The 19,031-nt window shown below is 41.1% G+C and overlaps 1 protein-coding gene across 1 annotated transcript in view; it reads right to left on the bottom strand.

Annotated features, from left to right (window-relative positions):
* Positions 1-19,031, bottom strand: part of LOC124597229 (nuclear factor NF-kappa-B p110 subunit) — a 100,860-nt gene that overhangs the window by 66,494 nt on the left and 15,335 nt on the right. Inside the window, exons 4-6 of the mRNA XM_047135925.1 lie at positions 15,226-15,395; positions 7,627-7,768; positions 1,225-1,366 (exon numbers count right to left, since the gene is read on the bottom strand). Coding sequence (XP_046991881.1) covers positions 1,225-1,366; positions 7,627-7,768; positions 15,226-15,395 — 454 coding nt within the window. The remainder of the gene's footprint in view (positions 1-1,224; positions 1,367-7,626; positions 7,769-15,225; positions 15,396-19,031) is intronic.

Genomic DNA, 19,031 nt, shown 5'->3' with positions numbered 1-19,031 from the left:
ATATGTGTCTGTTGTGTTTATTAAACCAAACAGAAAAATCCTACAAACTTAAGCACCGACTCAACAGATAGAAAGGACCTTTCATCAGTCGAGTACAAACCAGTATCGGAGGGGATAAGTTTCCACAGTTGGCCCTATTTTGCTTTCCTCCCACAGCATGCCCAGACAGAGAAAGCTGCTAGGGTCATAACAATCTGCATTTAAGAATTTCAGCGAGTCTGAAGAGACTGCCAGAAGCTCGCAGCCACCAGGTGGCAACCCAGGTTTTTTAGCTGCACCAAGAATATCTGCCACCATGTTGCCTACTCTGAATTAGGGCTCTCCCCAGGGGTGCCACCTAGCCACACAGCAGTGGCCACCTGGCTTCACAGTCACTGCCCGATGTCCCAGTGGCCCCAAACAGGTAGCCACCCATTTCCTGGCACAAGCAAACAGGTAACAGCATTTATCATTGACAGAGTATTCCTTTCTCTGCCTCGGGGGCTATCACCGTATGGTTATCTGACAACCTTCCACAGGGACTGGGTTCAACACTGGGCACCGGGCGACCCTCCCCATATGGCCTACACTTTTGTAGGCAATTTGAAAAGGGAGGGGTCAATCCTGGAAGTGGGGCATTACACGAGTCAACTGAAATAAATGGTGTAATTGGGCAGATAAAAAATCTACTCACCAAGCAGAGGCAGAACACACGTGTGTGTGTGTGTGTGTGTGTGTGTGTGTGTGTGTGTGTGTGTGTGTGTGTTTTCTGCCGCCACTTGACGAGTACATTTTTTATCTATCCAATTAAATAATTGATTCTTTTCACTGAAGTAACTGGTGTGAAATAAATAAAATTTGGAAAGTCGTAATTGACATCCTACAAACGAGCTAAGTTAGGTTGTCAATAGAGAATTTGTCCTAGAGACCAAGTCGGAGAAAAGATATAGCTGGAGAGTGGTTTATTCCCAAAGGAAATCAGGCACTGTTTTCATAAATATCAAACAGACATGTCCCTGCATACAGTTTAAATTGTTACAATTGCTCCATTCATTAGCCTATTTCCATTTCCTCACACTCTTCACCCCAGTTTCTTATAGAAATAATTCTGCCTGTGGCTTTATTAGTGTTTTTGCTTTTGATGCAACTGCTATGTATCTTTTGATATCATACAAATGCTTAATTAAACCTGTTGTAAACAGAAAACAATATAAAAAAATCATAGGAGTACTGAATGATACTCACTCATGTTATTTATAGGTGTCGAGAAAACTGGTTGGCATATAGGTTTTATGACCCCACCAGGACCTTCTATAAATGCTTCAAAGCATAATGTCACACTGTTGAGATTCATTCTTTTGGCTTCGGACTCTGCCTCAGCTCTTATCTGAAAGCAAATAAGCAAAATGTTTATAGAAAAAAAAAATATGTTCAAGAGGAGTGAATTATTCACATATTAGGGGGTTAGCATAAAAACAGTGTCACTAAACTGTTTCAACATAAAAATGACTACTTAGGAAAGGTCAATGGTATCTGTTATAAGATAACTGTGTCATATTTAACACACCCTTTATTGCAACTCCTTACTTAAGAAATGTAAAGACTCTTTTATTGAATCATATGCTTGCAAATTAAATTCTCAGTAAAAATAGTAACTTTAAGAACTTGTTTAAAATTTACAAACATACAGAGAACATTTACACAGGATGCAAAAAAAGAAGGATGTCATTCTTCAGACATTTGGCTAGAGTTCATGATGACGGCCTGACAAAACAAATATTTAGTAAAACTATGAAGATGAAAGGACAACCAGCATGGTTTACACAGACACTAAATGACCTCAAAGAAGCAATATCAACATATTGAAAACATCAACATAAGGATAATTAACAATCATTTATTCAGAAACAAAATCCAGAAACTGACCTTCCAGGATGGGGGGCAGCCTCACAATGTTTAACAGTTCCAAAATCAGAGATCAGAACGTATGAAATGAATGTGGGCGAAGAGTGAGAAGAATGTCTGCAGCAAGAATTTAAATATTCATTTAAGACAGGGTGTATACACCTCATGACAACTGGGAAATCCAGGAAAAAAACCCAGAATTTTTTCATCCCAGAGAAAACCGGGAAAAATCTGGGAATTTTTTTATTGTTTTAGTTTTCAGTTAAATTTTTGTAATTTTGACTGATAGAAACTGATACTATAACAAAGAGTAACTTTAGCCTGCTACTGCAGACTAAAACTGCAGAAATAGAACGTAAATGAGAGAAAAACACAAAAATGAAATTTAAATTACAAAGAAACTGCACTATTTACAACAGAAGACAGTGCACAAACAAGCGTCTACTGACAACTAAAGGCTTTAGGATGAAAACTATGCAATACTTCATAACAAAAGATTGCTTTTGATGAGCATGACATCACAACTGTTTACATGAGTTTCATTTGAGCAGCTGCCACGGGCACACGCTCATGTGCAGAGCTCAAGTCGCGTGATGCTGGCAGGAAAATTTTTTCTATCGTGCCACAGTTGCTGGATACACACAGAGCAGTTCAAGTCAGAGGGGGGAAGGAGGTGGAGCAGCCTCTAAGTGACCTGTGTTTTTGTTTTGTGCTTTTTGCCGTTTTTTCTTCATTTACAGCACTTGTATCAAACAAAAACAAAACAAATTTCTCTGACCGGGAGCTATTAAGTGAATTGAAACATAAACAAAGTAGGCTAAAATATGTTATTAGTTTCAGTTTTCTGATTTTATTTGCACAATACTGACAACCAAGGATTAATTGTCTTGCTGGTTGAAGCAGTTATTTTCATCTTCTGGCACCTACGACGTAATGCCAGAATAACAAAACAAACACGAGATAATACATACTTGTACTCCAAGAAAATTCGCATCCCAGAAACCATGCTAAAAAGCTTAATACCAGGTAGGGGACTACTTTAGTATGAACGTGGACATACAAATGTGCACTTTAAGCCGAATTATGCATTTTAGTACGGTTTACAAAATTCTTCATCTGCATGGCGACACTCTGCAAATCACATTTTAGTGCCTCGCAGAGGTTCCTCAAACCACCTTCACAATACTCTATTATTCCAATCTCTCATAATGTGCAGAAAGAACGACTTCCTGTATCTTTCCGTAAGAGCTCTAATTTCCCTTCTTTTATCGTGGTGATTATTTCTCCCTATGTAGGTTGGTGTCAACAAAATATTTTCGCATTTAGACGAGAAAGTTGGTGATTGGAATTTCGTGAGAAGATTCTGTTGCAACAAAAAACACCTTTTAATGATGTCCAGCCCAAATTCTATATCTCTCTCTCATATTTCGAAATAATAAAAAACATGCTGCCCTTCGTTGAACTTTTTCGATGTACTCCGTCAACTGTATCTGGTAAGGATCCCACACCGCACAGCAGTATTCTGAAAGAGTATGGACAAGTGTAGTGTAGGCAGTCTCCTTAGTAGATCTCTGTCTTAAAGGGTGACTCAGGTAAAAAAGAACAAATATTACATTTGAAAGCTTGGCTTTGCTTGTAACTATAATATATGTACATTAATCATTTCCTTTGCCTATTTGTGTGTTCGCATTACATAAAGTGGTGTTGCTGTTGGCTGATTACATCACTTGTCCTATGCTCCGAGTATCTACTGTCACTGGTTGGCGAGATCATGTGACAACGGCTAAGACCGGCCATAAAAGCGCATCGCTATCACAATTTCAGTGCTTCGGAACTGGCATGCTGTATTTGGTGGAATTCGTATTTATACTTATGTAACAAGAAAATACGCTATGTATATTCTGCTGTGCATGGAAGATCTTTGCAAAATACATTGCTTTTTCAGTGTGTTTCCTTTCCTAAATTGCTGTGAAATTCTATGCTGGTGTATAAAACCTTTACCATTCAATGGACTAATAAGTTTTACAGCTCTGAAAGAAAGTATATTGTCAATTAACACTGAAGACATGTATTTTCTCCCTGGAAAAAGTGTTATTTTCACTGGGAAATCCAGGGAAAACCTGTGAATTTCTTTTCCTTATTGTATGTACACCCTGTTGCTCTGCAAATCAAATATATAAATAATAAAATGCAAGACAACATCCATACTGAACTAAGGAACTGGTATGCACAAAGTTAAACATTTATTAAATGTATAAATTCACTGATAGCACTAAAAACTAAAGGATAATCCCAATTATAAAATGATATTTTGACTATCATAATAAAATGAACAATTATGTTTATCAAGATAAGAACATTTCTTCCCTCCTATGCAGAAACCACAAATGTGCAAAAATGACAATGCTGACTTACATGCAGCAATGAGTTTCACTCTTTGTGTTCTTTGTTGTGGCAAAACCTTGTATCAGCTGCCCCTTCGGTGTAGGAAAAAAATGCAAGGTCCACTGCCATGAACAGTGTAAAATGTGTGTAATTTGTAATGGCTCAATGTCAAATGCACCTCATTTGTGATTTTGGTGTTCCATTAAGAACTTTTAATGCATTGTGCAAACATGAATGTGCTACATCCACTGATTAAATTCTTATGTGCGATAACAATCACATATATTTCATTATTTACTTTGCCTTGTTCTTACCAATGTGACTGATAACACTTCAGCTGTTTGTTCTAAAAGTGCAGTTCATGATACACACCGTTCCTGCTGAACAAAAATGTATTTCAACACTGTAGCCGAGAAAACGACCCAAATACTGATCCACAAGCCATTCTGAACACTCCAAAGGGACATATGACCCAACTATTCTGAGAAAACCAGCTGTGTATAATTTGACACCACAGTCCCAGAAATCAAGACCGCACTTGGGAATGAATATATATGGTAAAAGAGGACTGAAGAAAATTGCAACACATGCCTATAGGTACATCACAGCACAATCGAAAATTACACACAGGAGGATGATGAGAGATGGATGAGCGAGTCAATACAAGGATTCTGTTTTCATGTCTGTTTGTGTCTGTGTGTACTGGTCCACCATGCAAGAGCCATCTAAACTTACAGTCAACTGATCACACATTGTTTAACAGTTTCATAACAAAATTTAGGAAAATGCTTAGGAGATAGACTGTTCCACTCTCAGATCGAAAAGCAATGCAGAAATACCAACAGGGAAAAGGTGAAATTCATATATCTACAAACAGATCAATGCATGAAACATACAACTTCCACTGCCATACCTCAGCAAAAGATCTTGCTGAGAAACGAGAAAATTCTGGTACTACTTAAAATCGCTAAGTGGGTCAAAGGCTTCTGTAGATTCACTTGTCAACTAGTCTCGGAGGTGGCAATAGAAGACAGCAAAAGTAAAGCTGCAGTTTAAAATTTCACATTTAAGAAATCATTAACACAGGCGAATCGTACAAACATGCCGCCATCTGACTGTCGCACAGACTCGAGCATGGAGGACAGAGAAATAGGCATCCCTGGCATAGACAAGCCACTGGAAAATTTGAATACAAGTAAGCTGCCAGGTCGAGATGGAACCTCAGTTTCGTTTTTAGAAGGAGTACTCTGCAATGCTGGTCCCTTACTTAGGTTTCATTTATCACGAAGCTATCGTCCCACGAGTCCCAAGCAACTGGAAAAAAAGTGCAGGTGACTATTGCATACAAGAAGGGTAAAAGAACGGAACTGCAAAGTTGCAGACCAATAACCTTAACATTGGTTTGCTGCAAAACTCTAGCACTTATTGTGAGTTCAAATACAATAAATTTCTACAAGACAGGACAGCAATTGTGCACAAATTAGCATTGTTTTAGATAGTGTTACATGTTCAAAACTTGGCTCGCCCTTTCCTCAGATGAGGAAAGAACAAAGGACAACATGCAGATTCAGCATTCCCAGAATTTTATATATATATATATATATATATATATATATATATATATATATATATATATATATATATATATATATATATATATATATATATATATATAAAAACAAAGATGAGGTGACTTACCGAACAAAAACGCTGGCAGGTCGATAGACACACAAACAAACACAAACATACACACAAAATTCAAGCTTTCGCAACAAATTGTTGCCTCATCAGGAAAGAGGGAAGGAGAGGGGAAGACGAAAGGAAGTGGGTTTTAAAGGAGAGGGTAAGGAGTCATTCCAATCCCGGGAGCGGAAAGACTTACCTTAGGGGGAAAAAAGGACAGGTATACACTCGCACACACGCACATATCCATCCACACATACAGACACAAGCTTGTGTGGATGGATATGTGCGTGTGTGCGAGTGTATACCTGTCCTTTTTTCCCCCTAAGGTAAGTCTTTCCGCTCCCGGGATTGGAATGACTCCTTACCCTCTCCTTTAAAACCCACTTCCTTTCGTCTTCCCCTCTCCTTCCCTCTTTCCTGATGAGGCAACAATTTGTTGCGAAAGCTTGAATTTTGTGTGTATGTTTGTGTTTGTTTGTGTGTCTATCGACCTGCCAGCGTTTTTGTTCGGTAAGTCACCTCATCTTTGTTTTTATATATAATTTTTCCCACGTGGAATGTTTCCTTCCATTATATATATATATATATATATATATATATATATATATATATATATATATATATATCCCACTGCAGACTGTAAGCAAAGGTCTGAGGATATAGAAAAGTTTACAAACTAAGTAAGAGAATCCACTATGCTGCTCTCGATAGGATGTGTTAAGCAAAGACAAGGGTATCATCAGGAGTGCTCTACGGAAGTGTGACAGGAAAATAAATGACTGGCGGACATGGTGAGCAGCTACCTATGACTGTTTCCTGATGATGGTGTAAGTATCTTCATCAAGTGACTCTAGAAGGATACAGGATATCTTGGACACAATTATTATTTGGCTTGATGAATGTCCACTTGCCATAAATACTGAATAATGTTAGTTGACACAGATGAATAGGAAAAAACAATCCTGTAATGTTCGAATACAGTGTTTGTGGCGTGCTGTTTGACAGAGTCACATCAAGTATCTATGCATAATAATAGGGTAGTAGACTAGGTAAAGTGAATGGTAGACAGGCTTTGAGGGAAAATTTTAGGAAAGTGTAGCTCATCTATAAATGAGACCATATACAGAACACCAGCGTGACCCATTCTTAAGTATTGTTATTCACAGGTTTGCAACTAGATTTGTCACTGTTGGGTTCGATCAACACATGATTATTACAGCGATGCTTTGTGATCTCAAATGGCAATCCCTGGAGGGAAAACAAACATTCTTTTTGCGGAACACTTCTGAGAAAATTTAGAGAATTCACATTTGCTGCTGATTGCTGAATGATTCTGCTGGCACCAATTTACATTTGCATAAGTAGACAACAGATGCACAGAATGAGGGAGGAAGATTATTATTATTATTATTATTATTATTATTATTATTATTATTTTACTTCAAGTTATACCATTACAATTAATAAAATAAGAACAGTATGCAACAGTATCATTCTAATACTCCTTTACTCTGTGATCGGAGACAGATTTTAATTATCTTTCTTTAGATTAAATCATTAAATTTAATAAACTGTGTATCACACATAAGCTTTCAAGACTCTGTTACTCTGTCATCAATGATTAAAAGTGTACAAAAGAACACCTATTTAGCTATTAATAATAATACTTACTTCTGTTTCATCCTTTGTTGGCAAGGATGAAATATTCATGTTATGCTGCCGTAACTGCTCCAATTTTAATGCTCGTTTCTTTTTTAGCAGTTCTTCTGCAATGTGCTTTTTAGCTGTGTGTATGATGCCCATACCTTGGAATCTGAAAAAAATTTTTGCACTATTAATTATCAGTTATTATACTTGTCCTTCTTTATACACTCTGAGGCATGAAGAAGACGACAAAAGTGTATGTGTGTACGCATGTGTGTGAGAGAGAGAGGGAGGGGGAGAGGGGAGGCAGTACCAAGAAGCAAAAAAACTGTAGCACTGTCAAGACACACATGTAGAACCTAAAAATGACACTCTTCCCAGCTTTCCAAACAAAGGTCTTTGTCGACTTCCAATAGTTCTGCTTCACAACTTTGACAGCCATATTTCTCTACACAAACATCTCCGACGATCATTGTCTTGGCATCACTGTACATCACCTTTCCCAACATCCCAGGCAACTAAACCCATGACCTCATTCCTGGTAGTAACAACTAACTTACTTACTATATTCTAACACACAATTACTTCCCCTTACCATCCGCAAACAATATTGTGCACTGTCCTGGAACACTAATGGCATGATGTTCAAGGAGTTTTCTACCCATTCAGAATACCGAACCTCTAGCCTGGTACAAGCTCACTGATGTCCATCTGTTTCTTATCAGTTTACATCAATGATCCACTTTCCTGCATGTGGACCTTCATTCCACTGATGGCTCTACACAAAATGCTGTTCACATCAAACCTACCAGTAACAACTCTATATTGACATCTGCCACACTTTCCACCCTAAAAGTCTCTCCAAGAGGGGCCAGTCACCCGTGGTCACAGCCTATGCAGCGATAAACAGTCCCTCCATCAGTAAGCTTAGGATCCTTTTAAACATCTTATTTTATTCCTCATCTTCAGTGTTTGGCAACCAAGCAGCTCTTAAGAGAACAACTGTCAACATAAATAACTTAGAAGCAAATATCCTCAGTGTAGTGACGCAGCTTCTCACTTAAGAAAAGCAAGACTTCCACCCCAGATTGTACACCAGTCAGATTCCTTTCACAAAATTCTGATACAATGGCTCCATACTTAGCAATCCCATACAATCCCTTGCTCATATAAAGGTAAGTATGCAAAGACTCTAAAATTGCACAAGTCACACAAATACTCTAGAACGGAAATAGGAGCCATCTGCTGAATTACAGACCCATATCTTAACATCTATTTGCAGTAGTATTTTGGAACACACAATGTGCTCTAATATTGTGAATCACCTCGAAGAGAACGATTTATTGACAAATAAGACAACACACATTCATAAAATATCATTCTTGTGGAAATACAACTAGCTCTTTATTCCCACAAGATAATAAGTGCTACTGACGTAATTCATGGAAGGTCATCAAATAAAACAGAAGTAATATCTGGCATCGCACAATGAGATGTTATAGGCCCTCTGTTGTTCTTTGATCTACATAAATGATTTAGGAGACAATCTCAGCACCCCTCCCTGATTGTTTGCAGATGATGCTGTCATTTACTATCATGTTATGTCATCGGATGACCAAATCGAGTAGAAAATGATTTACACAAGATTTCTGTACAGTGCAAAAAGTGGCTAAATAATGAAAACTGTGAACTCATCCACATAATCACTAAAAAGAATCTGCTAATTTCAGTTACATTATAAATCACACAAACCTAAAGCCTGGAAACTCAACTAAAAATTTATGGATTACTATCACACACAACTTAAATGGAAGGATCACATCTACAATGTTGTGGGGAAAGCAAAACAAAGACTGATTTATTATCAGAACACATAGAAAATGTAAAAGCTCTACTAAACAGACTGCTTAAACCACACTTATTCTCCCTCCTTCTGGAGTATTGCTGTGCAGTATGGGATCCACTTCCGATAGGATTCACAAAGTACATTGAAAAAGTTGAAAAAAGGCCAGTTGATTTTGGATTATTGTAAAATAAGGGAGAGAATACCATAAAAAAATAAAATAGAAAGTTGTTTTCGCTGCAGCAAGGCCCTCTCGTGGAATTTCAGTCACAAACTTTCTCCTCACAGTGTCAAAATATTTTGTTGGTGCAACCTACATAAGGAGAACTGATCATTGTAATACAATAAGAAAAATCAGAGTTTGCATGGAAAGATATTTAAGTGTTCGTTTTTCCTGCACACTGTTTGAGAATGGAACTGTAGAGAAGTAGGTTGAAAGTGGTTCGATGTACCCACTGCCAGGCACTTAATTGTGAGCTGAAGAAGAACATGTAGATACAAATTATAGATGAGTCTAGCTATTGGAAAGCAACTGCTGATTGGGTTATTTCTTAGATTATAGATTTTGCATTTGCATCTTGTTGACCACTCCCATAGCAGTGGCCAGTCTTCTCCTTTGCATCTTGTTGATTCCTCCCATTATTGATGCCAGTATTCTATCATATTCCTTAACAGGTCATGTCTGTAATATGTACTTGGGCTTTCACACCAAATTATGCTCACACTGAAATACTACATCTCTGGTAAGCTTGTTTTGTTTTGCTTTAGGGCGCAACAAACAGCTGGGGTCATATGAGCCCAAGTCAAAACTAGAGAACACGAACACAGAATGGAGTTAAAACGACTATGCATCAGTCCCAATGGACAGAATAGGAGACAGCTAAAAACAACCAGGTGGAAAAAGGGCTAAAAAAACATCATATAGTAATGGAGGCCCAAAAATAAAAAATAAAACTGCCTTCGCCATATTGCTGCGGCAGATAAAAAGAAACGCAGTCGACAGCCCGAGCATCATACGCTAAAAGGCTGATAAATCAGGTGGCAAACCCAAGCTGAATGTTAATGGTTAGAGAAAAAAAAAAAAAAAAAAAAAAAAAAAGAAAAAAGGGGGGGGCATTCCAGCAGGAAGTGTTGAACAGTTAAAATTTGTGCCCAATGTGGAGAAAGGGATGGGGTATGCCACTGAGCAAATGACGACGGCTAAAAAAACAGTGCCCAATATGCAGCAGAGTTAAAATATCTCCTCCCAGTGGGAGGGCCAAGAGGACGTCGTCCAAGGCGGTGGGAGAGGCTAAATAAGCCGAAGCTTACTCCCGCGAAGGGAGGACCATTGGCAATGCCAAAGGGACACCACCTCCTGACACAGCAACGCTGAGATCATCGGAGGGAATCTAGGTACTCGTGGGCTGTTGTACGAGGACTGCAGCCTTGGCAGCAGTGCCAGCAGCCTCATTTCCTGGCAGGCCGCCATGACCAGGGACCCACAGAAACATGACACTGGCTCCATCAACAGTGAGCAAGTGACAATTCTCCTGGATCCGCTGCACTAAGGGAGGGGCTGTGTACAGCACACAGACTTTAAAGGGAGTGTGCCGGAAGCAGATATCGACAGACACGGGTGATAATATGAAGGCACACCCGACCCCATGGTCAGTCCAAGAGCCATCCGTGTATACAAAGATGATGATGATGATGTTTGGTTTGTGGGGCGCTCAACTGCATGGTTATCAGCGCCCGTACAAGTATCCAATCTTTGCTCAGTCCAATTTCGCCACTTTCCTGGATGATGATGAAATGATGAGGACAACACAAACACCCAGTCATCTCGAGGCAGGTGAAAATCCCTGACCCCGCCGGGAATCGAACCCGGGACCCCGTGCTCGGGAAGCGAGAACGCTACCGCAAGACCACGAGCGGCGGACCCGTGTATACAAAGGTACTATCGCAAAGTTCCATGCGAAGATTGTGAAACTGGAGGAGATAGACCGAGGCTGGAGTAGTGTCCTTAGAAAGCGAATGAAGGCCAAGGTTAACATGGGCTGCTTCACGAAGCTAAGGTGGTGAGGGTTCACACCAAGTGGGAAAGTTGCAGGTAGTGTGAAGTTAAGCCACCACAGCAAGAGGAAAAAGTGGACTCCGGGAGGTAACAGAGAAGAGAGAGGAGCACCATACTGATGATCAAAGGAGGCGGCATGGCAGACAAATGGCATGCATACCTGCTGAGGAGAAAGTCACGGCAGTAGGACAGTGGTAGTTCAGCAGCTTCAGCATACAGACTCTCAACCCGGCTGGTGTAAAAGGCGCTTGGGGCCAAATGGATGCCATGATGGCAAATAGTGTTGAGACAGTGTAAAAGGGATGGGCATGCAGACGCATAAGCAAAGCACCCACAGTCGAATTTCGAACATACAAGGGACCGGTACAAATGAAGGAGGGTGGTTTGATCGGCACCCCAGGAGGGACCATGTATAGCGGGCTGCCAGGTAACACACATGGGAGGACCAAAAGAGTTTCCTATCCAGCACGAGCCCCAGAAACGTCATAGTTTCAACGAATGGAAGGGCGACAGGCCCAAGATGTAGAGATGGTGGGAATAACCATTTGCACTGCAGAAATTCATACAGACGGTTTTGACAGTGGAAAAGCGAAAGCCATTGTCGATGCTTCAGGAGTAAAGATGATCACGACAGCGCTGAAGACACTGCTCAGTGAGACAGGTCCATGGAGAACTGCAATAGATGGTAAAATCATTAATAAAAAGTGAGCCAGAGATGCCTGGCGGGAGACAGGTCATTATATGGTTAAGGGTGGTAGGAAATAGGACGACCCTGGGACACACCATTTCCTGGATAAAGGTGTCTGACAAGGCAGAACCCATACACACCCTGGAAACTCGGTCTTGTAAAACAGCCTGAAGAAAATGGGGCAGGCACCCATGGAAGCCCCATGTGTAAAGAGTACAGAAGATACCAGTTCTCCAGCAGTTGTCGTAGACCTTCTCTAAATCAAAAAACATAGCCACAGTCTGGGATTTCCGCAGAAAACCATTCATCAAATGGGTGGACAAAGTAACGAGATGGTAAACTGCAGAACGCCACGCATGAAAGCCACACTGTGATTCATTAGTAAATGGGGAGACTAGAGCCACCACATCAGCCGGGCATGAATTATACGATCCTTCACCTTGCAAACACAGCTGATAAGAGAGATGGGCCGGTAGCTAGAAGGAGGGTTTTTGTCCTTACCGGGTTTAGGTATGGGTATGACGGTGGCTTCACGCCAGCATCGAGGAAATGTGCCCTCCATCCAGATGCGGTTGTACGTGATGAGCAGAAAGTGCTTACCAGCATGAGAAAGAACTGCAACATCTGAACATGGATGGCGTCTGGTCCTGGGGAGGAGGATGAGGATGAACTGAGAGCATGATCTACCTCCTTCATAGTAAAGGCGGCATTGTCACACTCGTGATGCGGACAAGAGAAGGGTATCGCCCGAGCCTCCTCCGCTCGTTTCAAATACAGGAAAGCAGGGTGATAGTGGCGGCCCAAGGTGTTGGAGATAGCAAGCAATGGCATTGTCAGCGACTGTCAGGCTGGAAATTGGAAAATGGATCTTGGTGCCAGAAATCCGTCAGAGGTTGGCCCACAACACAGAGGAAGGTGTGGAACTGTTAAAATAACTAGTGAATGAAAGCCAGCTATCTGTTTTGCTATTCCGAAAAATGCGACAACACTTTGGACACTTTCTGTTTATAATGAATGCAGTTGGCCAGCGTAGCGTGGCGGTTAAAATTGAGGAGAGCTCGTCGACGTAAGTGAATTGCATTGCAGCATGGCTCAGTCCGTCAAGGGGCTGGGACACGATGTGGCAAAGAGGAAGTGTGAGGAATGGAACGTTATGCAGCAGTAAGGATAACGGTGAGATAGTCCACTTGGTCATCACAACTGGGGAAATCTTGTTCTTTGAAGGTCGTCAGGGAGGAGTAAAGCTGCCAGTCAGCCTTAGTAAGCTGCTATTTGGGTGTGCACGCATGTAAGTTAGGAGTTAACAAATGGATAGCACATGGGAAATGGTCGCTTGAGTAGGTGTCAAAAAGAACGGACCACTCAAGACGATGAGAAAGCTGGGCAGTGCAAAAGGATACATCCAAATGGGAATACGTGTGCGAGGAGTCTGAAAAGATGTCAGCCAAGAGGGCATCTCTCTAACAGGTCCTGGGAGAACCCCAAAGGGGATTATGTGCATTAATGTCACATTGAAGTCTCCGAGTAGCAAAAATGGGGGAGGTAGCTGCCAATAAGTTGAAGGAAGCCTGCTCTGATGACATCGAATGACAGAGGTACATAAATGGTACAGAGGGAAAAAGTCAGGTGGGGTAGGTAAAAGTGAACTGCAACAGCTTGAAGAGGGGTAGTCACGGAAATGTGTTGACTATGAAGGTGATCCCGTACGAGCAGCATGACGCACCACTAGATGGAATGCCAACCTCAGGGGGTAAGGTCAAAACGAATCGGTAAGTAATGTGAAAGCTCAAAGTGGTCCAGAGGGCGCAATTTCGTTTCCTGAAGGCAGCGTACAAAGCGATGCAGCGATGCTAAAAGCAGCCGTAAATCCTCTTAGTGGCACCAAAGACCGAGAATGTTCCATTGGAGGACACTCATGAGGATGAAGAGATGTAGGGGTGTTAACTCGGTGGCCACTGAGTGACAGCCGGTGTGGAGTTGCTACTACAAGGGCACATAAGCAGGAGGATTCTGCTCCATGTGGTCCACAGCAGCATCGGCTTACTCGTGCAGTTGGTCCGTGGAGTCCAACACTGAAAAACAGTTGGTGGTGCACACTGGTGAGAAAAGAGGCTGGCCGGGCTAAGGTACCACGCGGCGACGCCGTCAAACAGGATCTTTAAGTTGCCTTTAGCGGACTTCTTTGAGCCCCCGTCTTAGGCGATTGGTCACACCTCCCGAACATCTGACAGAGCGACCAATCGGCAATTTGGGAAGGTTGTAGCTCAGGAAATCACCCCTCCCTGTGCCTGGCCTGTACCAGGAGGTACGTGCGAACCCCACCTGACGACCCAGGGCTGGAAATTACACGTTACCCAGTTGTTATGCGTCAGATGCATGGGCCAGACTTCAGGAGCGCACAGGGTGGAAGAAGAGGAAACTCAAACACCGAAATGGAGGAACGAGAGGAGAAGGGAAACAAAGAAAGGAAAAGGGAGCCAAAAACAAAGGTGAGACTGTTTGTGCGTCAGCGATTTGCAGTGGCAAATATTTTATCAAAGCTGAGAACTCTCTCTTCAGTTCAATGGTTGAGTTGGCTGACAATTGTCAGGGCCTGGATCCTCTGTGTGTGGAGAATGTTTGACTGTGGGTGGTGTCCATTTTTCCAGCACATGTTACGTAACATAAACCATAAGTAAAGTGTAATATTAACAAAATCCAAGTGTCTCGTATAATCTCCACTTTCTCGTCTACACATGGCATTGTAGTAACTCTAGTTAAGGAATTACAGAATTTCTCCGATTCAAACTAAGGGTAACTGGCATTACAAATAGTTCATAAATACAGCGCAATAGTTTGGAATAATGGCATAATTAGATCAGCCAATTTCTCTAATAGAGAGAGAGAGAGTCACACTTTTAAACTGTCAGTAGAAGTGTCCCAGTCTGCTTTCTGTTGACCATCCATTTATGTACTGATTAGATTCAGAATGAACCAGGAAAAGAGTAAGAAATTCCTACGTCACTGAAATCCATTAACATACAATTTTTGTATACTTACACTGCTGTATATTTATTTGCAGCATTAACTTTCAGTTCATGCGGATCATCCTTGTCATCATTTCCAACACGCACAACAAGCCTGTGCGTATGTGGAGTGCGCATATATTCAGTAGGGTGCGCAGTGTACAACGAGCATCGAACAATTGCCTCCCCACTGTAGTTCTGCAACTGAAAATAATGACGTACATATTTACTACTAACCGTATTAATTGATAGAGCTTTTTTGTAAGTAATTTTCTACAGCTGTTAAATAATATGAAGAAAGCACATTTGGGCCATCGGTTGTAGAATTTTATGTTTATCCTCTAAAGGCATCCAGAAGCAAACTGCAGTAAATCCACTTTTTCTAAAAAATGATGTTGCCACCACTTTATTCTCCATGCTACTGACCATTAATAACTTTTTTAAAATACAAGCAAAACAACTTGTGAAACTGCAAAAACTGGTGTTTCCACTTCTGGTTGGGAACCGTGCTGCTGCTAGGGTCGCAGGTTCGAATCCTGCCTCAGGTATTAATGTGTGTGATGTCCTTAGGTTAGTTAGGTTCAAGTAGTTCAAAGTCTAGGGGACTGATGACCTCAGATGTTAAGTCCCATAGTGCTTAGAGCCATTACAAACTTCTGGTTGCAAAGCGAAACTGAGTGAATCCACTGCATGAAGAAGTAGCAGAACTTTGTGTAACCTTAGCAAATGTCATTGTCCAAGCAAAAAAACTGCTCTGAATTAATTCTGTATTTTGCCAAATTAGTGCTGCTTTTGTAGCTTACTACTCCACTAACATTAGTTTTGAGTTTGTGTGTGCCAGTTTTGCCAAGTTGTCCCTACTGCACTCTACAGTGAAACAAAAGACAGTACCACACTGTTATCTAGTCATATTGGTGTATCTACCTTGGCTGGGTTATCTCATGACAGCATGGAGAATGTTTGTGGTGTTTCTGTTGGATAGAATATTGAGAATGCTTTATAATTTCCTCCATAATCAAGGACGTTGATGATGGAATATGTGTACAATGAGTTCCAAAAGATAAAGGCCATAAAAGATCAGCCTATTCTTCTGACTGGAAGATGAACAAAGCAATGTGCATGAGGTAAGATTCAATCATCATGTCTTTTTATGCTTTTTTTCTGGATGGAAATAACAAGAACTTCAATATCAGTAAAATTGTAAACAGTAATTAATGCTGTATGTGACTGTAGGCTTTCCCGGCGTAAACTATTGATGAAGGTTTCTTGGATCATCAGTAATTAATGCTGTTAACATGTAAGGTTCTTCATGAGTCAGTTGGCCTGGGCGGTGTCTGTGCACAGTTGTCCGATGGGAATGTCAGCATTCTTTTTGAGTGGGACTAGGCGCTGCAGGGCTACCGTGACCTTAAATACTTCAAGGTCACGGTAGCTCACAATGCGCAGGTTAATGGAATTTTTGCACTTGGGAGGACGCTTCACGGGTTACAAGCCCATTATGCATGCGTGTACACCCGCACTTTTCACGCATGTCTTGGGAGGGTACAATGGCGTGGCATATGTCCCACCCCACAGCAGCAGAAGCACGGTAGGGCTGAGCCTTTCGTGTTCTGTAGATGTTCAACAGTGACCCGAGTGTCGGCTACCCTCTTTACCGAAAAGAGCTTCTTGTTCCCCTGGTTTCTGTTGGATCACCACAAATGAAGGTGGCTCTCTATCACTCTCTCTGATTGGATTTGATATGCGTCACTGTGTGCACACCACACCCTATGGCCTCCAGGGCTTCTTTTAGGTGGTCAGTGTCTGTGCACTTTGAGAAACCCTTCAAGAACTACTCAATGCAATTGTCTGGCAAACAGCGTATGTGTACAAAGGAAACGAGAGCTCTAACTTCTTGCTTGTGACCTTCCTTAAGTCTTTGAATATCTGAGATTTGGACTTTCACATTGTCATCGCCTGCAGCCCTTACAGTCAAGACTGCTGTCATCAATCGTTTGGGGTGCTGCAATAATCCTTTGTAGTCCTCCTCTACCTCCACGATGAAGGGTGGAAGCCAATGTTCCGACTGCCTGGGAGGGAGTGCTGGACAGGAGCTGGCTTCATTTGCATTCTGCTGGTTCTCATCATCTGCACAGCCGACTATATTTGTAGGTCCTGCTCCCACCACCCACAGTGTGTGCCAGACTTGAGCTGGACACACCTTCTGTGGGTTAATTTTTGGCCATTCATAAGGCCTGCCTCTGTTTCGTCGGCAGTGGCTGATGCCAGCTGGCGAATGGCGTGACAGCTGCTGCTTCTGTGGCCAGAATTTTTGGTCAAATAGAAAAGGTTCTCATGTCTACGCCCACAATTACCTCATCAAGCAAGTAAAATGAAGTGTTCAAGGATCATAGAACAGTTTTCCAATTAGGAATAGCTGTCTACAATCTATGTTGGGCACTTCAGATTTGCCCCATGTGATCACCAGACGTTAACAGGGAAACGCACTGGAACATGTGAAGTGGCCTACAGAATGAATACTGGTTAAGGAAGAGGAATGTGCAGACAAGGCAGAGCCTACTTGATCTGGAAGCCAAGTGTTACCAGAATTGAAATGGCCTTAAAGGAATCAGAAGTGAGGGACACTGATTTCCTGCTCGAAACGCATTTCGGGCAGACTTGGAAACAAAACAAAACTCCAGCTTTCTACAATAATATTAAGTTATTGTTGTGAACAACGCACGAGAGGACACAGGCTCTAAAATTCACCTGGAGGATAATAAGTTGTCAGTGTACTTTCGAAGGGACGGGACAGGAAAGGAAAGGACTCTTAAGCCTCGGACACTTTAACAGCTTTCAAACTTTTGTTTAATGTTACATACTTTGTTATTACAGTCTACTGTAGTCATCAAAATGTTTTCTTTTCTCCTTTGTACCAGTACTAATGTGTCTTTTTATTGTAGTAAATAGTCTTAACGGGTTATAAGAAGTACCTAGCCACCAGCAAGGTTGAACCATATGAAAATGTCAAGACAGCTGTCACGGAAAACTATCACAGAATTTGCACGTCAACCGGTGCCAAACCTGTGAAGATTAATTACAAATCTTCTGCCGGGTAAGCTTGAAGTGCGTTTTTATTGTTACATCATGATAAACAGATGTATATCCACCTCTAAAGAAGCAAAACTCTGTAGATCCATAGAAACGGAGGAAAACTCGGCAAATCCAAATTATCATAAGTTACAACTAGTGAAAGAAAAGCCAAATATTTCAGGGAAGAAAAGGAATTTCTAGAATCTGTCATACGAAGGAGGTAAGAAGTTTTTGGAATTCCCTGGGGAAAAAAAATGTTCTAATTCACTCACTGCATTTTTCTTCTGGACACCTCAAATAAGCTTTTTCCGACATATTAACTGACAATGCAAGAAAATAAAAAATAAAATATCCTGGAATTAAACTAGCTCTCCATATTTTAACAAGGTTATATCATATTGGACATAAATTTTTCATTCATTTTAAAGACTATTCAACAGAAAAGAGCTGTAAAGTCATTAATCGGTTATTAAGCTGATTTTGTAATTTACTAACGTACATAAGCTTTGTCCAAAAATGAACGCTCACAGGGCAAGCATGCTTAGGCCTACTTATTAATTTATGAAAGTCACTACTATGAAAAAACAAATAACAAACCACTTCTGTAGCAGAGAGCACTGATGCAAGTTCCATAAGACCAAATTGAAGAGCAAATCTCCGAGGTCATGGAACATGTCTGTACATGATATTACAACAGAAGAGTATTAACAGATAAAATAAAATGTTTACAAACCCAAAAAAAGACAAGCCACAACTTGATGTAACTAC

Source organism: Schistocerca americana, chromosome 1 (assembly GCF_021461395.2).
Source record: "Schistocerca americana isolate TAMUIC-IGC-003095 chromosome 1, iqSchAmer2.1, whole genome shotgun sequence".
NCBI lineage: Eukaryota > Metazoa > Arthropoda > Insecta > Orthoptera > Acrididae > Schistocerca > Schistocerca americana.
The sequence above is the reverse complement of the archived record's forward strand: the minus strand, read 5'-3'. Positions and strand labels throughout refer to the sequence as shown.